The following is a 17,285-nucleotide window of genomic DNA, read 5'->3' as shown; positions in this document are numbered from 1 at the left end:
TTCGTTGCCAAGTCTAACCTCTGTTTTGCTGTGCATGTGACAGTAAACTTCTTGAATCTTGAAATAAAAAACATACTTGCTTTTCCCATCACTCTTATTCAGGGTCATTCTCAAAACTTAAGGCATTTTTTTGTGTGCGTATGTTTTCCTAGATGCTGAATCCAAACAGTACTCAGTGGAATAAGAATAGGTGCGATAACAGCATCCTGTTGTGGTTGTGCCTGAGCCAAAATGCTGCTGAGGGAATGAGATCATTGTTTGTTCTATCACTGAACCATGTAGACTGACTCCTTCTTGCTTTATTGCCTCACTTTAGCTCTCTTCCTTTCTTGCTCTAGCCTCCATGGATGGAAAGTCTGAGACTTTTTCACTCAAGGATGAAGGATTTTGATTTGATAATTATACTTCCTGCTTGAGATTTTTTACAGAAGGATACGTTACAGCACGTCTGTTATTCTCCATGCCGCCATGTCTCTGCTGGGACGCTTGTGCTTTATTGACAAGTTTCTCAGTGACCAGGTCATTCTTGTCTGAGCTGAAGGGAATCTAACAACTGTTGAGGGGAAAGCTCAGAGTGAATTTAATAATCTGTATGAGATCAGAAAGAAATATATTCCCCCAAGACAGCTTCTCCATATACAATGTCAGTGACGATTCACTATGATGTGCCGGTGTTGAATAGCTTACTTCAAAAAAGCTATCTCCCCACTTGAGGGTCTTTTCATTTGTTTCGTTTGACTCTGGAAGTCGCACCGATCTGCACTTGTTATCTGCAGCAATTCAACATTTGTCCTCATGACTTCTTTTTTTTTCACTGCTTGACCAGAATACACTCCACCATGTAGCCTCCATTCTGCAAACATCAGACACAGCACTTATAAAAGAAAACACACACAGCCTTCAGCATCTCTTTACTTTCATTATTCTCACAGTAACTTGGAATCTTCACTGTGTTGAAGCAGAATAACACAATACGTTGAACCATTTCCTGGACAATAGTCTTTTCTATTTTCCCCTGTGATCTAGGTTGAGTTTGCAGTAGCCTATTTATCTCACCAAAAATGGTGCATTATTGTCACACTTGTTGGGTTTGCTCACAGTCATGTGAAAAGGTTTTACATTTTAGGAAATGATTTGAAAAGAAAAAAAGATCACCTGGTCCACATCAGGTCTTATAGGTAAATATATGAGCTGATGAAAAAAAAAAAAAGAGGTAAATTCAACCTTAGATGCAAAAACAAATGACATAATACACCATCTCATTTTCCACTGAACAAACATCTAAGCCAAAGTGCTGAAGCGTTGTGTGACACACTAAGAATACAATTGCTGCTACCATAAGAATCAAGAATAGAAATGAAATAGGAATAGAAAGTAAATAGCAGTACTTAATAAAAACGTGTCTATAAAAGCAGAAGTTCTGTCAGTTTGGTGGTCTGGAGCATTCAGTTGTGTGTTAACTCAATGTAAACTTTGATACTTAAAAGTTCATGACTGTACTTTAAAAAAAAAAGACTCAACAAGTATGGCTTGTTTGGAAGGGTTGCCTGGAGAAAACCAGAAAGTTGTTCTGAAAAAAAAACATAAAGCATTTGGAACAATGTCCTTTGAAGAGACGTGAGAAGTTGAGGAGGAGATGATTTAGGCTTTTTTTTTTTTTTTGCAGCCATAGGGCCTGGGCACCTTGCAGTCATTGAGTGGACCATGAACTCCTCTGTGTACCAAAGTGTTCTAGACTCAGATGTGAGGCCGTCTGTCTGACAGCTAAAAACTGGCTGAAACTGGGTCACACAATGGGACAATGATCCCAAACACAGCAGTAGACCTACAAGAAAATGGTTGAAAAAGAAACAAGTCAAGGTGCTGCAATTTTCCAATCAAAGAACCTCAACCTGACTGAAATGTTGTGACAGAACCTTGAGTGAGCTGTGCATAAATGAATGCCTGCAAGCTTAAGTTAACTGAAACAACGTTGGAGGATGTGGGTCAAAATTCCTCCACAACGAAACATTTACTTCATATTATTGCAACTAAGGTTGTTCTTTTATGCTGTTAAATCATGGTATGTACTTAGTATTTCACACTCTCCCTCTGAATATTGGCTTAGTCTTTGTTGAAAGAATAATGACATGGTGTAATATGTCTTGTGCGGTTCATCTGAGGATGCATTTTCCTAATTCAAGGATCTGGAAAGAAGCAGATGTTTTTGTCCCGACATGTAAAACTGTCAAATCAAAAGAAGGTTTATGTTCTCTTTCACTTGACTGTCACTGAGACATAATGTATGAAGACAACGGGGACAGTACTTGTTTCTTGTGGATGTTTTACAGTCACTTGTTCGCTTCGGTTGCCAAGAGCTGAGATCTTCCAGTTTGGCTGACAGGGAGCCTGGGATAGATCGGCTTGTGTGCAGCTGGTGTCAGGAAGACCTGATTGAAACCATGTAGCTTAAAGTCTTTGTGCAAACATTCCTTCAGAATAGCAATACAGTATTACCAAGAATCACTCTTATGCAGGAGTGGCCCCATGGTGGGACCACATGAAACAATGCTGCTCTTCTTTCTGTTGTTTGTGCACTTAATGTGTGGTGTAGCCACCCTCTTTTGCTCTAGGACACTCACATTGCGTGTAGGGGCTTATTTGCCATTTCTCTCCGTTTGTGTGTGTGTATCTAAAGGTTTCAGATCTTTTGGGCCTCCACAGTAATGTGACACTTTTCATAACTCCTATAAAGAGAAAATGGAGTTTGTTAGAGACAGCACAGAGTGCTCCTCCACAAAGCATCTGGCTGAATTAGCTATGATGGCCCCGAGCTTTACAGACCAGGCAGTTTTGATTTCTCTGTGCCTGTCTTTCTTTCTGACTCCTTTTAAATCTGACAGGTGAATTTAAAGGAGTCAGCTGCTCCGATTCAGATGTCAGGAATTTGTGTGGTACCTGCCTCTCTCATCTTTTGCTCCCTGTGAGTGACGGCAGTTAGCTGTTTGTGCATTTGGCAGACTGACACCGCTGACTGGTCGATCCCAGCCTGCCATTCATCGCACTGTCATGGACACTGCAGCAAAGAGGCAACTATTGCAGCAGTGACAGCCTCGGGCTATCATTGCCATGGTGACACACAGGGCTTTACCTCTTAGTGAGACGAGAGACATCTCAACTCAACAGCTTTTACACAGTCAAATGTAGGTTTAGCAGAGTAAAACGCTACCTACTGCTTCGTTGCACCGGTTGCATTTTCTGTGATTGAATGGCAATTTCTGGCTTCATTAGTGTGCCTCCATTATATTAACCTCAATTGCTTTCACTCTAATCCTTTCTTAAAGCCCACAACTTTCTCCAAGTGTTTTTTCCTCCATTGTGTGGCGCCAGTGTGATGTTCGGATACTTTATCCTTCACTGAAAAAGAATTAGGGAATTGTGGCTGAAGCAGTTCTTTAGTTCGCATAGGAAAGTATATCAAGTTTGTATTTAATCTTAAAGGTGCAATAAAGGGCTGTCTTGAAAGTGAAGCGAGGTGATATAGAAGTTATTGGTAAGGCACTCAAAGGATGGGAAAGGGAAAAGCACAGGGAAATAAGTGGTCTGCTCTCCACCTCCCACTTAGTTTTCAAGTGTCACTCAATCCTACATATAATGGTTATCAATCACATGTTAGCTGTAGTGTTCGATTTTGCTTCAGTGCACATTCAGTTCCTAGAATACACTACAAAAAGGGGGAAAAGGGATTTTTTTTTTTTTTAATCCCTCAACAGTTGGTTAAACACAAGAAAAACAATCCAAACCTTGTTGGATGAACTTGTTTACTGCTTTCATTTTTCCTTTTGCAGTGCTGGACCTTTGCCGTGGCAGTTGTGCAGTAACTAAAAAAACTGAAATAAAGCACGGAGAGGGGTCCAGTCATGTGAGGCAACGGCTTGAAAAGTTAAAATCCCCAAATCACTAAGAAGATTGCTTTTAAATGAACAAATCACTCAGGAGTACCCATGTGGCATTACCCAACTTCCCTGGCAATATTTTGTGAGCTGTCAAGAAAAATAGTAATGAAATGCGGGAAGAATGGAGTAACATGAAAGGAATTCCAGCCCTTTCAAAAGCCTCTGGTGGCAATGCTGCTGGTTTCTTCAGAGCTCTGAGGCAAGCTAAGCGTATAAAGGACAGAGTCAGATAGATTTTTGAGTATCTCCATTTGCAGCTCTTGATCTGGAAGTTTGGATAACCCTGATGGTACTTTTGGCTTCAGGATGTGTTTTTAATGTCTCGTATTCTACGCACAAACCACCTGCCTTAGGGAATAATACAGTCTTCGTAATGAACCGATAAGAAAGAGAATGGAAGGAAGGAAGCAAAGGCTGAACATGGATGGTTAAAAACAGAAGATAAGAGAAGAAAAACATATCCTCCTATTAAGTGGTATTAGTTATCTCTTTGAAAATCAATGCAGATTTTTCAACTGAGTAATTTTGCAAGCGTGTTTATTTTCTTAAATTTGGCAGTGATTGATCATTATACATTGAGAAGGGTTTTGGGAAAAAAAACTTTCCATTTCATCATGTGTTATCATATCAAATAAAGTCATGCAGGATGGACTAAGTCCCCAGGCCATCAGGCTTTTGAATCATGGACTATAACCCCACTTTTGGACAAATCATTTTTGCACATGCATCTGTCCTATTTGAACACAGATCTTTTGTTTCATATTTTGCACTTTATATTTATATTCTATATATATATATATATTTTATATTTCCTATTTTTTTAAAAAAGAAAAAGGGAAGTAGCATAGTTCTTTTGGTTGTGAAGTCACAAAGTAATATTTACATTACCCAATAATAACCACTGTGTCTGTGTATATATGACAAATAAGCATCTTGAATATTGAATCTAAGTGAATTATTCTATAAGTTATATTTCTGAAGTAAGTGAGTGTAGTCATGGAACCTATCTGGTCTTTTCTTAACATCTTCCTTGAGACACAAAAACAGTTGAATAGCCAATATGGTTTTGAGTCAAGAATGCTTGAGGTGATATTTTGTTTTCAAGCTGCTTGAGAATTTTGTTTTATTTCCTGTGAAACGCAACAGGTTATTCCTGAGCTTTGAGCAAGATTTACGATGTCAGGTGGTGAAGTGAGAGTGTCTGCATGAGTGGGAGTGAGAGACGGGCCGCGGGGTATTCTAAGTGTCCAAGCATAATGTTCGTCTTCCTGTGTCTGGCCTTGAGAGCCTGAGAGGTCAGCGCCAACCTTTCAACATCCCTTTTCCCTCCACACCACCCTTCCTTTTTAAATATAATTCTGGTTCATTACTGCTTTAATCTTGGTTAGATAATAACATCTCTCATTTGCACAGAGTTAATTAGTGATCAGCAGGATATATCATTAAGCAGGTGAACTTTAATGGAAGACAACAGCACACTTTAGCAGATACCTAACCTACCCTAACAGGCTCCCTTTGTTCCGTCTTTTTCTTCCTACTTCCCATTTATCAAATCCTGATGCTCTCATAAGGTATTCATTCGCCTCTCATTCATTCATCTCTCACACGGCTGTTTCCAATTGGCTTAGAGACATTCTTGGAATGCCAGGGCATCATTGTTTTGTGCAGGGTGCGCATATATGTGTACTATCCCCTGTTCATTCCCTCAAGTTAGACAGCAGTGTCTCTTAGGTTGGATGTGAGGATGAAAAACAACCAAGGAGCAAGGCACTTTTTAAACTTTTACTTTTAAAAGGGGCTAGGAGCACTAGGCTCATACAACACAGGTAGATTGGTGCTATTTCATTGCAGTTTACATGGACAGAGAACTTCATGTTCACATTACACACACACACTGACAGCAACAGACACGCTGTCTGCACACACACCTCAGCATAGCTTCGGGGTGCCTGATGAAAATATTACACTGCAATTACATTAGCGTTAGCCACGACAGCTGGTCTGGACAAAAAGGCACCACAGCGTCTCTATGACTTTGTCCTGCAGTTTTATTTACATTCCTTTTTCTCTCATGGCACATGACTAAGCTAATCTAAAATGCAGCGCGCCCAATGTTGGCAGGTCTAGTCAAGCGGAGACCAGAGACGTCCTCCTAAACGAGTTATGCCATTCAGAGCAGCACAGAGCTCCTGAGTGGATTCATTTCTTTCAAGTGAAATTTCTGATATGGAATTAAAAAACACATATTAGCATAAGAAGATGTGCATGAGAGATAAATAGACTGATAGATGGATGTGTTAGATGTTGAGTTGTTACACCCTCGGCTTGTTTCCCCTCACTCCTAACTGTGTTAGTCAAAGTTTGCAGTTTGTCAGATTGATTCCCTGAAAGCAACAATTTCATCAGGTGAAATATGAGAGGGGAGTATGACCCAGGTAGGGCGGTAAGCTTGTACTTTAGGGTTTTTGTCAAGGCCATAAACCCTGTCTTTTTCTTTGTTTTTGTTTTGTTTTGTTTTTTTTAAGTTGATCAGTGGAGAAATTGAAACAAGAAAAGAAAATGCATCCGTCTTCACTACAAAAGCAAAGATAAATGCCACTGCAAACACACACTCACAGCACTGAACTAAATGAATGTGCACACACACTTTGATGCATTAGAGCACACACACTCCAGCACAAAGCAACAGGGAGGTTACCAACACAACTAAATAGCAATTACTACAGTGTCTGCAGCCTAGCAACCAGGCTACTGGATGTCATTGTCCTGTCGTCACATGTCTGATCTTGTTTGTGTGTGTTTGTATGCACCCTCCTGTGACAAAGATCCATTTTTGGCCAGACCTCGAATTTTTGTGTGACAGGTTAGCATTAGTGGCACAGAATAAGAGAAAGTTTTGAAAAAACAAAGAACAGCTTTGATGACGGCTGATGTAATCAATGTTAAAAATATATATATATATTTCATTGCTCCCATACACGAGTAAAATTTTACAATATTCTCTGGCTCCAGTAAATGTTGCTCCAAGTTTTTATATTTGATATTTTTGCCAAATATGTTCTTTTAAGAGGGTCTTTTGTTTTTTTTTGCCTAAAATCTTTTTATTTATTTTCGTATAAACCAACATTTATCTGCACATCCTGTAAATGACTCATACTATATGGTATGACAAGCACATGACTGTATACTGTAAACATACAGAGTAAATGTGCATATGTATGTAAATGTAAATGTACTTTATCTATACAGCCCTTTATAGACAATCCTTACGATGTACCAAAGTGCTTTACAGCAGGTAATAAATAAAGAGAAGAATAAGTAAAAACAAATAAAAACAATAAAAGAACAGTGAAAGCAATAAAATACAACAAAATCGAATAAGATAAAATAAGATAAAAGTGTCATCATACTACTGGGTATTAAAAGCCATCCTAAATAAGTAGGTTTTTAACCTAGATTTGAAGAGGCCCAGGTCAGAAATAAGACGCAGCTCGACGGGGAGCTTATTCCAGAGCCTGGGGGCAGCTACAGAAAAGGCTCGGTCACCCCAGTCTTTGTATTCTGACCTGAGCACTTCCAGCAAAAAATTATTTGTTGACCTCAGAGCTCTACCAGGACTGCGGACTGTTAAAAGCTCAGATAAATACGATGGGGCGAGGCCGTTGTAGAGTCCTTTTCCTCCTCTTCCTCTGCATTTTACACTGAGGGACAGGAACGGTTTGGTGGACAACCAAGCAGCAACCTTCTAAAGCCTGATTTATACTCGGAAACCAGGTCGTCTGCGTGTGTGTCGCAGTTAACGCAGACATGCCCCCGCCCCTTACGCAGACACTCTGGTGCACCTCCTCAAAATTGTAAAGGCCCATTTATGCCCTACGGTAAATACGGAAATGGACGCTTTCACCCGGTTCCGGGGGTCGTTTCATCCGTCAGTTTGTCCGTAGGTCAAGAGTTTAGCAATCCAGTGAGCTCCGGGCGAAACGGAGCAATACCAGAGGAATTCGTGGGGGCAGTAGAGAGTCAGGAGCGTGTTGGCTCCGGAAGTTATGGAGGAAGAAGAAGAACGAAGAGTAGGAGATTAAAAAATTTTAAGATTTAAAAATGCCAGGTAATGGAGGAGAGGATTTGTGAAATGGTCAGGGAGTATATACATTTGTATGACTGCAACTTCCTCAATTGACGCCAGGGCTGGACTGGCATCTGAAAAGGGCCCGGGCACTTTTTGATCACTGAGGGCCCAGCGCGCATATATGTATATATATATACACACACACTTCTCTCTAATTATCATTAATCCTCCATTTAATCCTTGTAAGGTGTTCATGTTTTTGTTACATAGAAGATATTCTGCCCCAGTGGACCTGGGACTAAAGGAGGGAAAAAAAGCTGCTGTGCACCCTCATGTTCCCTTCATCCTGCTTGTGAAGTTCTGAGTATCTTTGTTTTTGAGGATAAGAGATAGAGAGAGGAGGATAACTAACTTTATTTTCCAGATGATGAGCCCTGGCCAGTGAATCTCATTGTGAAAAAAGTATTCATACCAATTTCCTTCAGCAAAACCTGAAAATGGGTGCCACAGACCCAAGCCAGGGATAAGCAAAGCAATATTTCACCAGCACACACAACACTGTATAGAAAAGGAGCACCAGCACTACATACACACTATTGTATGTTCTAAGTCTTACTGAATCAAATTAAACATGTAGTAATAATTTCCTGGGTTCAATTATTTTATTTATTGCTCAAAATAGCTCCAGTCCACAGATACTGTCAGTGAGCTTACTGAATGGAATGTTAACCCCCGCCCCCCAGGCATAAACTGTAATGCAGCTTGAGACTGATCAAAAGAGCCTAAGATAGTGCTTATGTCTGTGTGTTTTTTTCTCGGACATGTCATTTTTTTCACTACAGCAAAACCAAAAAAAATATACCAAATGGGTATTTTTGTGACTGATTTGATGAAGTCAGGATGACAACTTGGTCTCGGTTTCAAACTTTCAGGCAATGGGAAACGAAACGCCGAAGCGCCCAATAGCTACACTGCGTTGGCTAGCTAGCGGGTGTGTTGAGATGAATTCTAACCTCAATCTCTCCCTGCTGGGTCACGTCTCCTATCTCCGTCTCCTCCTCCCCTGGTTCCCCAGCTGGAACCATCTCCTCCGCCTCCTCCTGTTCATTCTCCACCACCTGTGCGCTCGTTGATGTACCGGCGGCCCCACTGCCCCAACCTGAGGTCCAGCAGCCAGGTTCCGCATCTCCCACGGCCCCACTAACCTGCCCCCCCTAACGTGTCATTTTTTTACCGTCGCAGTCAATAAAAAATATAATATATATATGTATATTTTATTTACGGCCCTCGGAGGGCCCGGAGGGCCCAAATCGCGGGAGGGCCGTTCGGGATATGCCCGAACGGCCAGATAGCCAGTCCAGCCCTGATTGACGCCATGTTTCTCAAACCCGCGGCCGACAATGACTCAATATATACCGCCCTCTAGAGGATTTCTTACGTGCGCAATACGGACGGAGGCATAAACAGAAGCTCCGGGAGCAACGTATGGACCGGACAGACGAATTTCGTCCGGTTCCGTAGGGCATAAATCGGGCTTAACTCACCGCAGACAGTGCCGCAGACATCGCCGCAGGGAGGAGAGAAAGGAGGCCTCTGATTGGTCAACTCTAGATCCGCTCTACACTATGCGTATTTCCGGTTTGCTAACCGGCTGACGCTAACCGTGACGATTCTTTCCCTCTCTGCCAGCTCCAGTAGTAGCAATATTTCTTCTATTTCTAGATCGATCAGCTGCATCTCAATCAAAGTGCGCATTCGTCCAGTCGCCATTGTTGTTGAATGACCTCCGTAACCGTAACACCCACAATCCTAGCTTGTTCGTGATTGTCCCTCTTGCGTTGTGGCGTGGGATTAACATAGCGCAGACAGCGCTTCAAGGCATAAATCAAAAAAAACTGCGTCGTGTCTGCGACAAGCTCACTGCGACACACTGCTGCGAAGTATACACGAGCCTTTAGCCTCACAACTCGATGAGAACCTTTCATGCTTCTTGCATTGGGAAACTATTGTGGCCAAAATTGTTGTTACTGCCAAAACTGCCAAAGATGTGACACTTTAAAAAGTGATCAATTCTTTATCTTTGACAATGACCTCAAATTGAAAACTGGAAACATTCTAGGTGCCAAACTATAAGTTGCATTGATTCCCTTGTTTTGGCCTGTGGTTGTGGTTTTTGTTGGTAATTACCAGAATATTAAATACTGATTCATAGAATTATCCATCTACAAAGAAATGTGGGCCTTAAATAGGTACATTTGCATGCATGTGTTTCACTCAACCCTTTTGCCCTCATTTTTTGGCCTCATTAGCATTTATGAACCACAGTCTGTAACCTATTACCACTTAAAAGTAACGCAGCTAACCACTTGTGCATGCCCACATGCGCATGCATGCAGGTGTATGTTCCATGAGGCTAACAAAGATCATCTTCAAAATCCCATTTGATTTAGCAATTCAAACCAGATGATGAAAGCCCACTAATTCAAATAACATTTATTCATGAGCGGTGTACTTTGTGTCGTTGACTCAGGTGACATGTCGGAGTGTGGTTCACAAAAAAAGGGAACAACGTGCACAATGTGATTTTAATTTCAATTGTTGTTTCATTTGTGTTAATATTCATACTGTCTTTGTTCTCCGCCTTTTTTGACAGGTGTGTTATGCCTTGTCCTCTCCTTCTATTCTCAGTGCTTGTATGGGAAGCTTTTGATATTCTAACATTACTGAAGCATCTGCGCAGATGTTCTTTGTTCATCTGCATGCTTGTGTGTTGTGCTGGAAAAGTTTCAGGGGAACACGAGAGACATCTGATGAGAGGATTCTGTTTTACTTCACCCCCTTTCTATGTTTTGTGTGTTTCCTTTTCTCTGTTTTCAGAATGTCATCATGTCAGTCCTTTCTTCTTCTCTCATTTCTCTCACATCTACATACACCTTTTGTTCTCGCTCGTCGTCATATTCCTCCTTCCTGTTCTCCTCTCTTTGTTCGTCATCCTCAAAAACTCTTCAAATTAGGCTCTAACCATCACAGTTGCATTTTTAAAAGTGGCCGAACACGTCAGACTTTTAGCATCATCAGTCCATTATTATGACTATCATTATTATGATTATAATTTTTTTGCCCATGATACTTTCTGTTATATTTGACTTGTAAATAACAATGAGTGGGGGATTTCATTGTCAGAATCTGTCCCCCTCTGAACATGAACCCACATATTATGGAGCTATTTTAGCACTGATTACATCAGAGAACATCCTCCATCTTGACAAACTCTTCTGTAAGAGCACATCCCTCAGAGATTTTTTTGGCAGCTCTCATATCTGGGAGTTGAACTGATTTAAAGAAGTAAACACCTTAGACAAACTTCAAACAAACCAATCCAAACGTGGCGTGGCTGGCATGAGCACACACATGCTCATGTTTTGTTTTCCCTCAGCAGCCTGCACCGATCTGTCTTTTAATCAGTCATTCCCATCCATCCATTTTCTCTATCTCCTTCTTTAGTTGTTTTCTTTGAGCTTACCCAAGTTCTTAATAAGCTGGTTTCATTGATTATGCCTAATTCCACAAAGCCTAGATGATCTTTGTGTGTGTATGTGTATTGCAATGTGCTGACACTAGTTGTGTGTGGGGGTGTGCTTGTGTGCGACACTGTGTTATGCGTGACTTTGACTGAAGCTCCCAGATGAGGAGCCCATTGATTGAGATGGCCCCAATTAGTCTCTGTGATTAATTGAGTGTGATTGGATACCCTTCGTGGCACCTCATCGTTAGATGTTATTGACGGGCTAATTAGTTACTGTGGTGACCGTTTAAACACAGCGGAATGTGTGTGACAGTGGAATGACCCCATAGCAGCCAATCAAACCGGCCTCATATGTGTGGGTGTGTGCCTGACCTCATGCATCTTTAGGGGGGAGCTGTTTACAGGAGAAGAAACAAATTCTCCAACCCTTGTCTTTAACTCATTAGTTCAGTTGTATTATCAGCCAAACGCTGATGGTGGTGAAGGAGGCTCATTACAGTTTGGTTAAAATGGAATTACTTTTGGCATTTTAAAGTTTTGATTTTGAGTTATTGTTTAACTTCATCAGGAAAGCATGTGGTTGCTAATATAAATTTGCTTGATGGGAGTACAGGGAGACAGGGCTGCACTCTGGAGTGGTCTTCAGTGCCGTTACCTCACAGCAAGTGGGTTCCTGGATCGAATCCCAGCTGGGGCCTTTCTGTGTGGAGTTGGCATGTTCTCCTTGTGTATGCGTGGGTTCTCTCCGGGTACTACAGCTTCCTCATCGCCCCAAAACATGCGTGTCAGGTTAATTAGTGACTCTTAAATTGTCCTTAGGAGTGAGTGTGAGCGTGCATGGTGCTTTGTCTTGTTTGTCTCTGTGTGGCCCTGTGATGGACTGGCAACCTGTCCAGGGATTACCCCGTCTCTTGCCCAACGACAGCTGGGATAGGCTCCAGCCCCCCCCGCCAGCCTGAATTGGATTAAGCGGGTATAGACAATGGATGGATGGGAGTAAGATATAAAAAGTACTCAGGAAAGTTGGTGCTGCTTTGATGGCAAAAAAGATGGTCACATAAATTGGTACCAGTCAGTTTTTAGTGGACGTATGAAGTTAATGGAAAGAAGAGCCCTCTTCACATTACTTTTTTTGTGATAAATATGATTTATTTAATGGATTTAGTCTTTTAGTAAGTGCTCATAGCGTTCAGAAAGCAAAATAATGTGCTCTGAGGTTATGTTCTGTGTCGGGACTCTATGTAGTAAAGTTTAATTTGGGGCAATATCGTGGTTCACTGTCATTTTAAGTGTTCACATTGTGGCTGAATTTGAAGTTGGTTCTCTCATCAGAAGTAATTTTGGTAACTGAGTTTTTCCATAAATCATACTACTTTTCTGAAAGGTTCGGTTTCTGTTCACACCACACAGCAGGTGCATACCAATGTGTTTAATACATATGTATGATTGGCTTTTTCTTTTAAAAAAAAATGTCAATCCTCATCAAATGTCCAGGTCTTGCAGTTTCCTCATGTCAGCTAGGTGAACAGCTCTTACAGACATGAATTTAAAAAAAAAGGAAAAATCAAGAAATCATATATACAAGTGTCTATCATATACTACCTTTATACAAAAACTGTGCAAAAGTTTCTAGCCATCCCGCATTTCTATATATAGTACCATGAAAACGGGGGACAGGTGCAGCAATTTATTGGAGCACAGTCTGAACCCTGTTAGCCGAGCATCCTTGTCATTTCTTTAAATCGTCTTCAGGAATAGTTCTCCAGGCTTCTTGAAGGACATCCCAAAGCTCTTCTTTGGATGTTGGCTGCCTTTTGTTCCTTTCTCTGTCCAGATGATCCCACACTGCTTCAGAAATGTTGAGGTCCAGGTTGTGGAGTGGATTCATCCCTCCATAACGTCTGTTGCCGCTGATTTTCAGTCCACTTCTTGTGTCATTTGGCACAGCTCAGCCTTTTCTCCCTGTTTCCCTTCCTTCCGAATGGCTTCTTGACAGCCAGCCTTCCATGGAGACCATTTCTGATGAGGCTTCAGTGAACAGTAGATGACAACTTAATCCAAAAGAGCCAGATGCATCTCTCAGGTCTTTGGAGGATATTTTTCTCTTTCTTAATGACATCACTTTCTGATACTGTTCATCTGATCTAGATAGTTTTTTAGGCCAACCACTTCTTTTGTCCTCAGTTTTCTCATTCCCTAAGAACACACTTAACATGCTTGGATATGCCAAGTTTTCAGCTAATAGTTATTTGGAATCTGCTTGCTGGTGCAAAAATACGTATTTCTTTGGCATTGATTGTGAATGCAACTAAAGAAAGAGGATAAGCGTTTTGTTCTATCAGCCTTCTCTGCTAAGTTGCCTGTTTTATGTAGACAAAACACTGGTTCGTCCATTGAGTTGGGTGTCTTTTTTTATGCTCAGTGTTAAGTGGCTTTACAAATTAAACAAAATAAGGACTAGACTGAAAATTAGTGGGAAAGCAGCCAATGCCCCAAAGTGATTATTTGAAAGACCCTCAGAAAACCTGGAGAAATCTTGTTCATAACCACTTTAAAATGAGGGGTGACTCAAGACGTTTCCACAGAACTGTGGCAAACCATAAAGAACCTTCTAAAATCTAAAATCCATCACTACTCATATGTAGTTAAAGAGGAACCACATTAATATAAATGAAAAGGTCATATATTACATGAAAATATGTTTAAAAATGATAGATGATCCGGGAAAGGTGTACAATAATTTTTAGATGAAATAACTCCAAGGTAATTGCTTAAGTTAAAGTTAAGAAGGTTAAGAGTAAAAAGTTGAAGTTGCAAAGAGGGAGTGATTGACATGGGTATGGTTGACTAACTATAGGAGAAGACTGTCATCTAGGAGGAGGACAGAAGTGTGACATCACTTAGTGAAGCCAGCCTCCTCTGTTGCTCTGCCACTTCAGTCTGCCTCCACTCACCACACACATCTTCTCTACATCCTCCCTCTTTCTGCCTTTTTTTAAGATTTTTTTGAGTCTTTTCAAGCTCTTTTCTGTATCCCAATGCTTTATTTATGTTCCATTTTTTAGATGAGATTTTCTGACATCACAAATTCTACAGCACAGGGAAAGTTAATTGTTTATTTCATACCTAAACGCTCATGTCTCTCTCAGTCCCAACACATAACACAAACTGCTTGAGTCATAAAATCAAGATTTGAGAAAGCTGACATACATCATACTCATACAAAAAGACATTTAAGTGATAAGGAAGTGTCTTCTACTGATTAATGATGTCAGATTTAAGAACATGTGTTTGTGTGTTTGTTTGTTTGAGAATGAGATTTGAAAAGTGGTGCTCCAAACTACATGTATATACTGTAAGTGGTTGAAATTACACCCTTCCACTCTCCAGTTCCCCACCACATCAAAGTTGAATTTATTTGCTATTAAAAATTCAAATGTTGTACAAGAAAATACACATGCATTCACAGCTAAATAAATTAAAAAGCATATCTACTAAAACATTGCTCAGACACAACTTAATTTAAGCAGAGAAGCAGTGGCATGTTTAATAAAAATTTTGATCAAGAATTAATTATGCAATAAAGTAATATTTAATTAGCCATAGCCGTTTTGCATTTGATTAATGTGATGCATATTGCACAGTGTTTGATCTTTTTTTCTAATGCTTTTTGTACTCATCTGTTTCAAACCTAGCATAGCTGTATATTTTCTACGGTCTCCAGTGGTTAACTGTCTTCCCCCTCTCTCCTCTGTAGTTCCCCCTCGGGAGCCCACAATCACCTGTCGGTCCAACACCTACCCTAAAGGCTTCTACTGCAGCTGGCACCAGCAGCACCCAACGTTCATCCCCACGACCTTCGAAGTGGACGTACAGTAAGTCCACTTGTTCTGTAAACAGAATTGTCAGTGGTTTACACTGCTGGTGAATGTCATTAGTGTGCCGTTAGCTGCAACAGGTGAAGTGTTCCATTATTATTCATCCTGGAAAATGCCTTCAAAGCTTTCTGCAACCAAACATACTTTATTGCGTATTTGAACACCTAACCATGATGTTTTCTCGGTTGCCTGCAAACAATCATTTGATCATGTAAGATTTCTTACCTGTGCACTTGTTTTTCTTCACATGTTGTTGCCTAACTCCTCTTACCTTCATCTTTTATTTGACTCTTCAGACATACCCAGCGCTCACTGGATGTTCAGAAAGACACGGTCCACAAGAATCGCTGTCATGTACAGTTTCCAGAAGTTTTTTCCAGCTTCCCCTACATAGTTAAAGTGACAGCGATCAACGCCTTGGGGAAAGCTTTCAACACGTTCTCCTTTGAAGAGTCCAGTATAGGTAAAATATTTGTTGTGTCACATTTCTTATTTTGTGTTTTCTCCATGCCATTCTTGTTTTCTCGTCCTTTTTTCCAATCGGTTCTGGAATCAGTTGGAGTATAAGGTGGACACAAAATGAATTACAGCTCCAACTAATTGCTGCTGGTGCTACATGTACACAGAGAAAGCACTGATCTTGTCCCACTAGGTTTTGCTTGAAATTAAATGGCTTGATTTAGGTTGTGAGCTCAAGAGTTTCAAAGGGAACGCAATGACATTTTGAAAATCTCATAAGCATTTTCTTCAATCTGCAGAATGTGAGTGTGTTTCATTGAAGTTTAGCAACACTATTCTGTTCAAAGTCTCCCTCTTTGCCACACACGGATTGACAGGCATTTGGCAAAGGGAAAAAAAAGGACTTAAATGCAGTGTGTCAAAGCAACCCTCTGAGGATGCCAACCCTTGAGAAACATTAATGCATTAGTTTGACCACAGATAACTGATTTCATTCACTTCTGGTTCCCTTTGGAGTTTTGTTGCACACACAGCAATGCTTGGTGCCAGGAAGACAAAGAAAATTGAAAATAGAATGGCCAAATAAATGTCACCCAGCTTTTTCTTTACTCACCAGCAGAGTCCATTAGCGAGAAACTCACTGAGTGTACACCAATGTCATAAACAAAGGCACCAGATTATGCATAAGCCACCACTCAGCCTTTTGTGAAGCAAGCAATAATTGAGATTTGGGCAGGATGCAACAGTCTCAAATCAGTCATCAGTCATGTTCATAGTTTTTCATATTTTCTAATTCAAAATGCCAACTGCCATCTTATTTTTGTCATGCAAAATGTGACGTAAAAGTTGGTTCTTTCATTGACTGATTTCTTTTAATCCATTTTAAAGAAATGCTGGGGCTTTTTTTTTTTTTTTTTTTCCCCACTTGGTCTCCAAAAGACTACATAATAACAGTAAAACTCCAAAAAGCAGTGAAGAGGAGAAATTCATTTTATAGGGGGAATGAGGAGCCCTTTGATAGATAAGAGAAGTGCTGCCAGCAGTCTTCAGCTCTGTTGCATTGCTTTGAGCGTAAGATTTGAGTGCATGACACATAAACACACACAGACAGCAATGGACAGTGTCAGTTGAGGGGGTAAGGTATCGAAAAGAGAGAGTGAGGGAGATTGTGTGTGTATACAGAGCCACATAAGGCAGTGACATGCTCTGCCGACCCCTGGACACAGGACTGATGAAAATGCTAATGGGAGCCAGATTAACACCCTTAGCTCAGGAAATATCCATATTGGAGACAGCAAATTAGCCCACTGGTCCTTTATTTTATTTTCCTTTTCTTTTCTTGTAACTTTGCACATATTCTTCCCATCCCTTGTTTGCTCTCTCCCTCTTGCTATGAGCCAAATCATCTCAAACTAACT

General features: G+C 40.7%; 1 protein-coding gene across 2 annotated transcripts in view; it reads left to right on the top strand.

Annotated features, from left to right (window-relative positions):
• The window catches only part of cntfr (ciliary neurotrophic factor receptor), a 201,300-nt gene that overhangs the window by 156,974 nt on the left and 27,041 nt on the right, over nt 1-17,285 (top strand). For both annotated transcript variants that reach the window (XM_075455975.1, XM_075455976.1), the window contains exons 5-6: nt 15,288-15,405; nt 15,705-15,871. In XM_075455975.1, the coding sequence (XP_075312090.1) occupies nt 15,288-15,405; nt 15,705-15,871 (285 nt within the window). The remainder of the gene's footprint in view (nt 1-15,287; nt 15,406-15,704; nt 15,872-17,285) is intronic.

Source organism: Odontesthes bonariensis, chromosome 22, assembly GCF_027942865.1.
Source record: "Odontesthes bonariensis isolate fOdoBon6 chromosome 22, fOdoBon6.hap1, whole genome shotgun sequence".
Classification (NCBI taxonomy): Eukaryota; Metazoa; Chordata; class Actinopteri; order Atheriniformes; family Atherinopsidae; genus Odontesthes; species Odontesthes bonariensis.
This window is presented reverse-complemented; position numbering and strand designations above follow the sequence as displayed.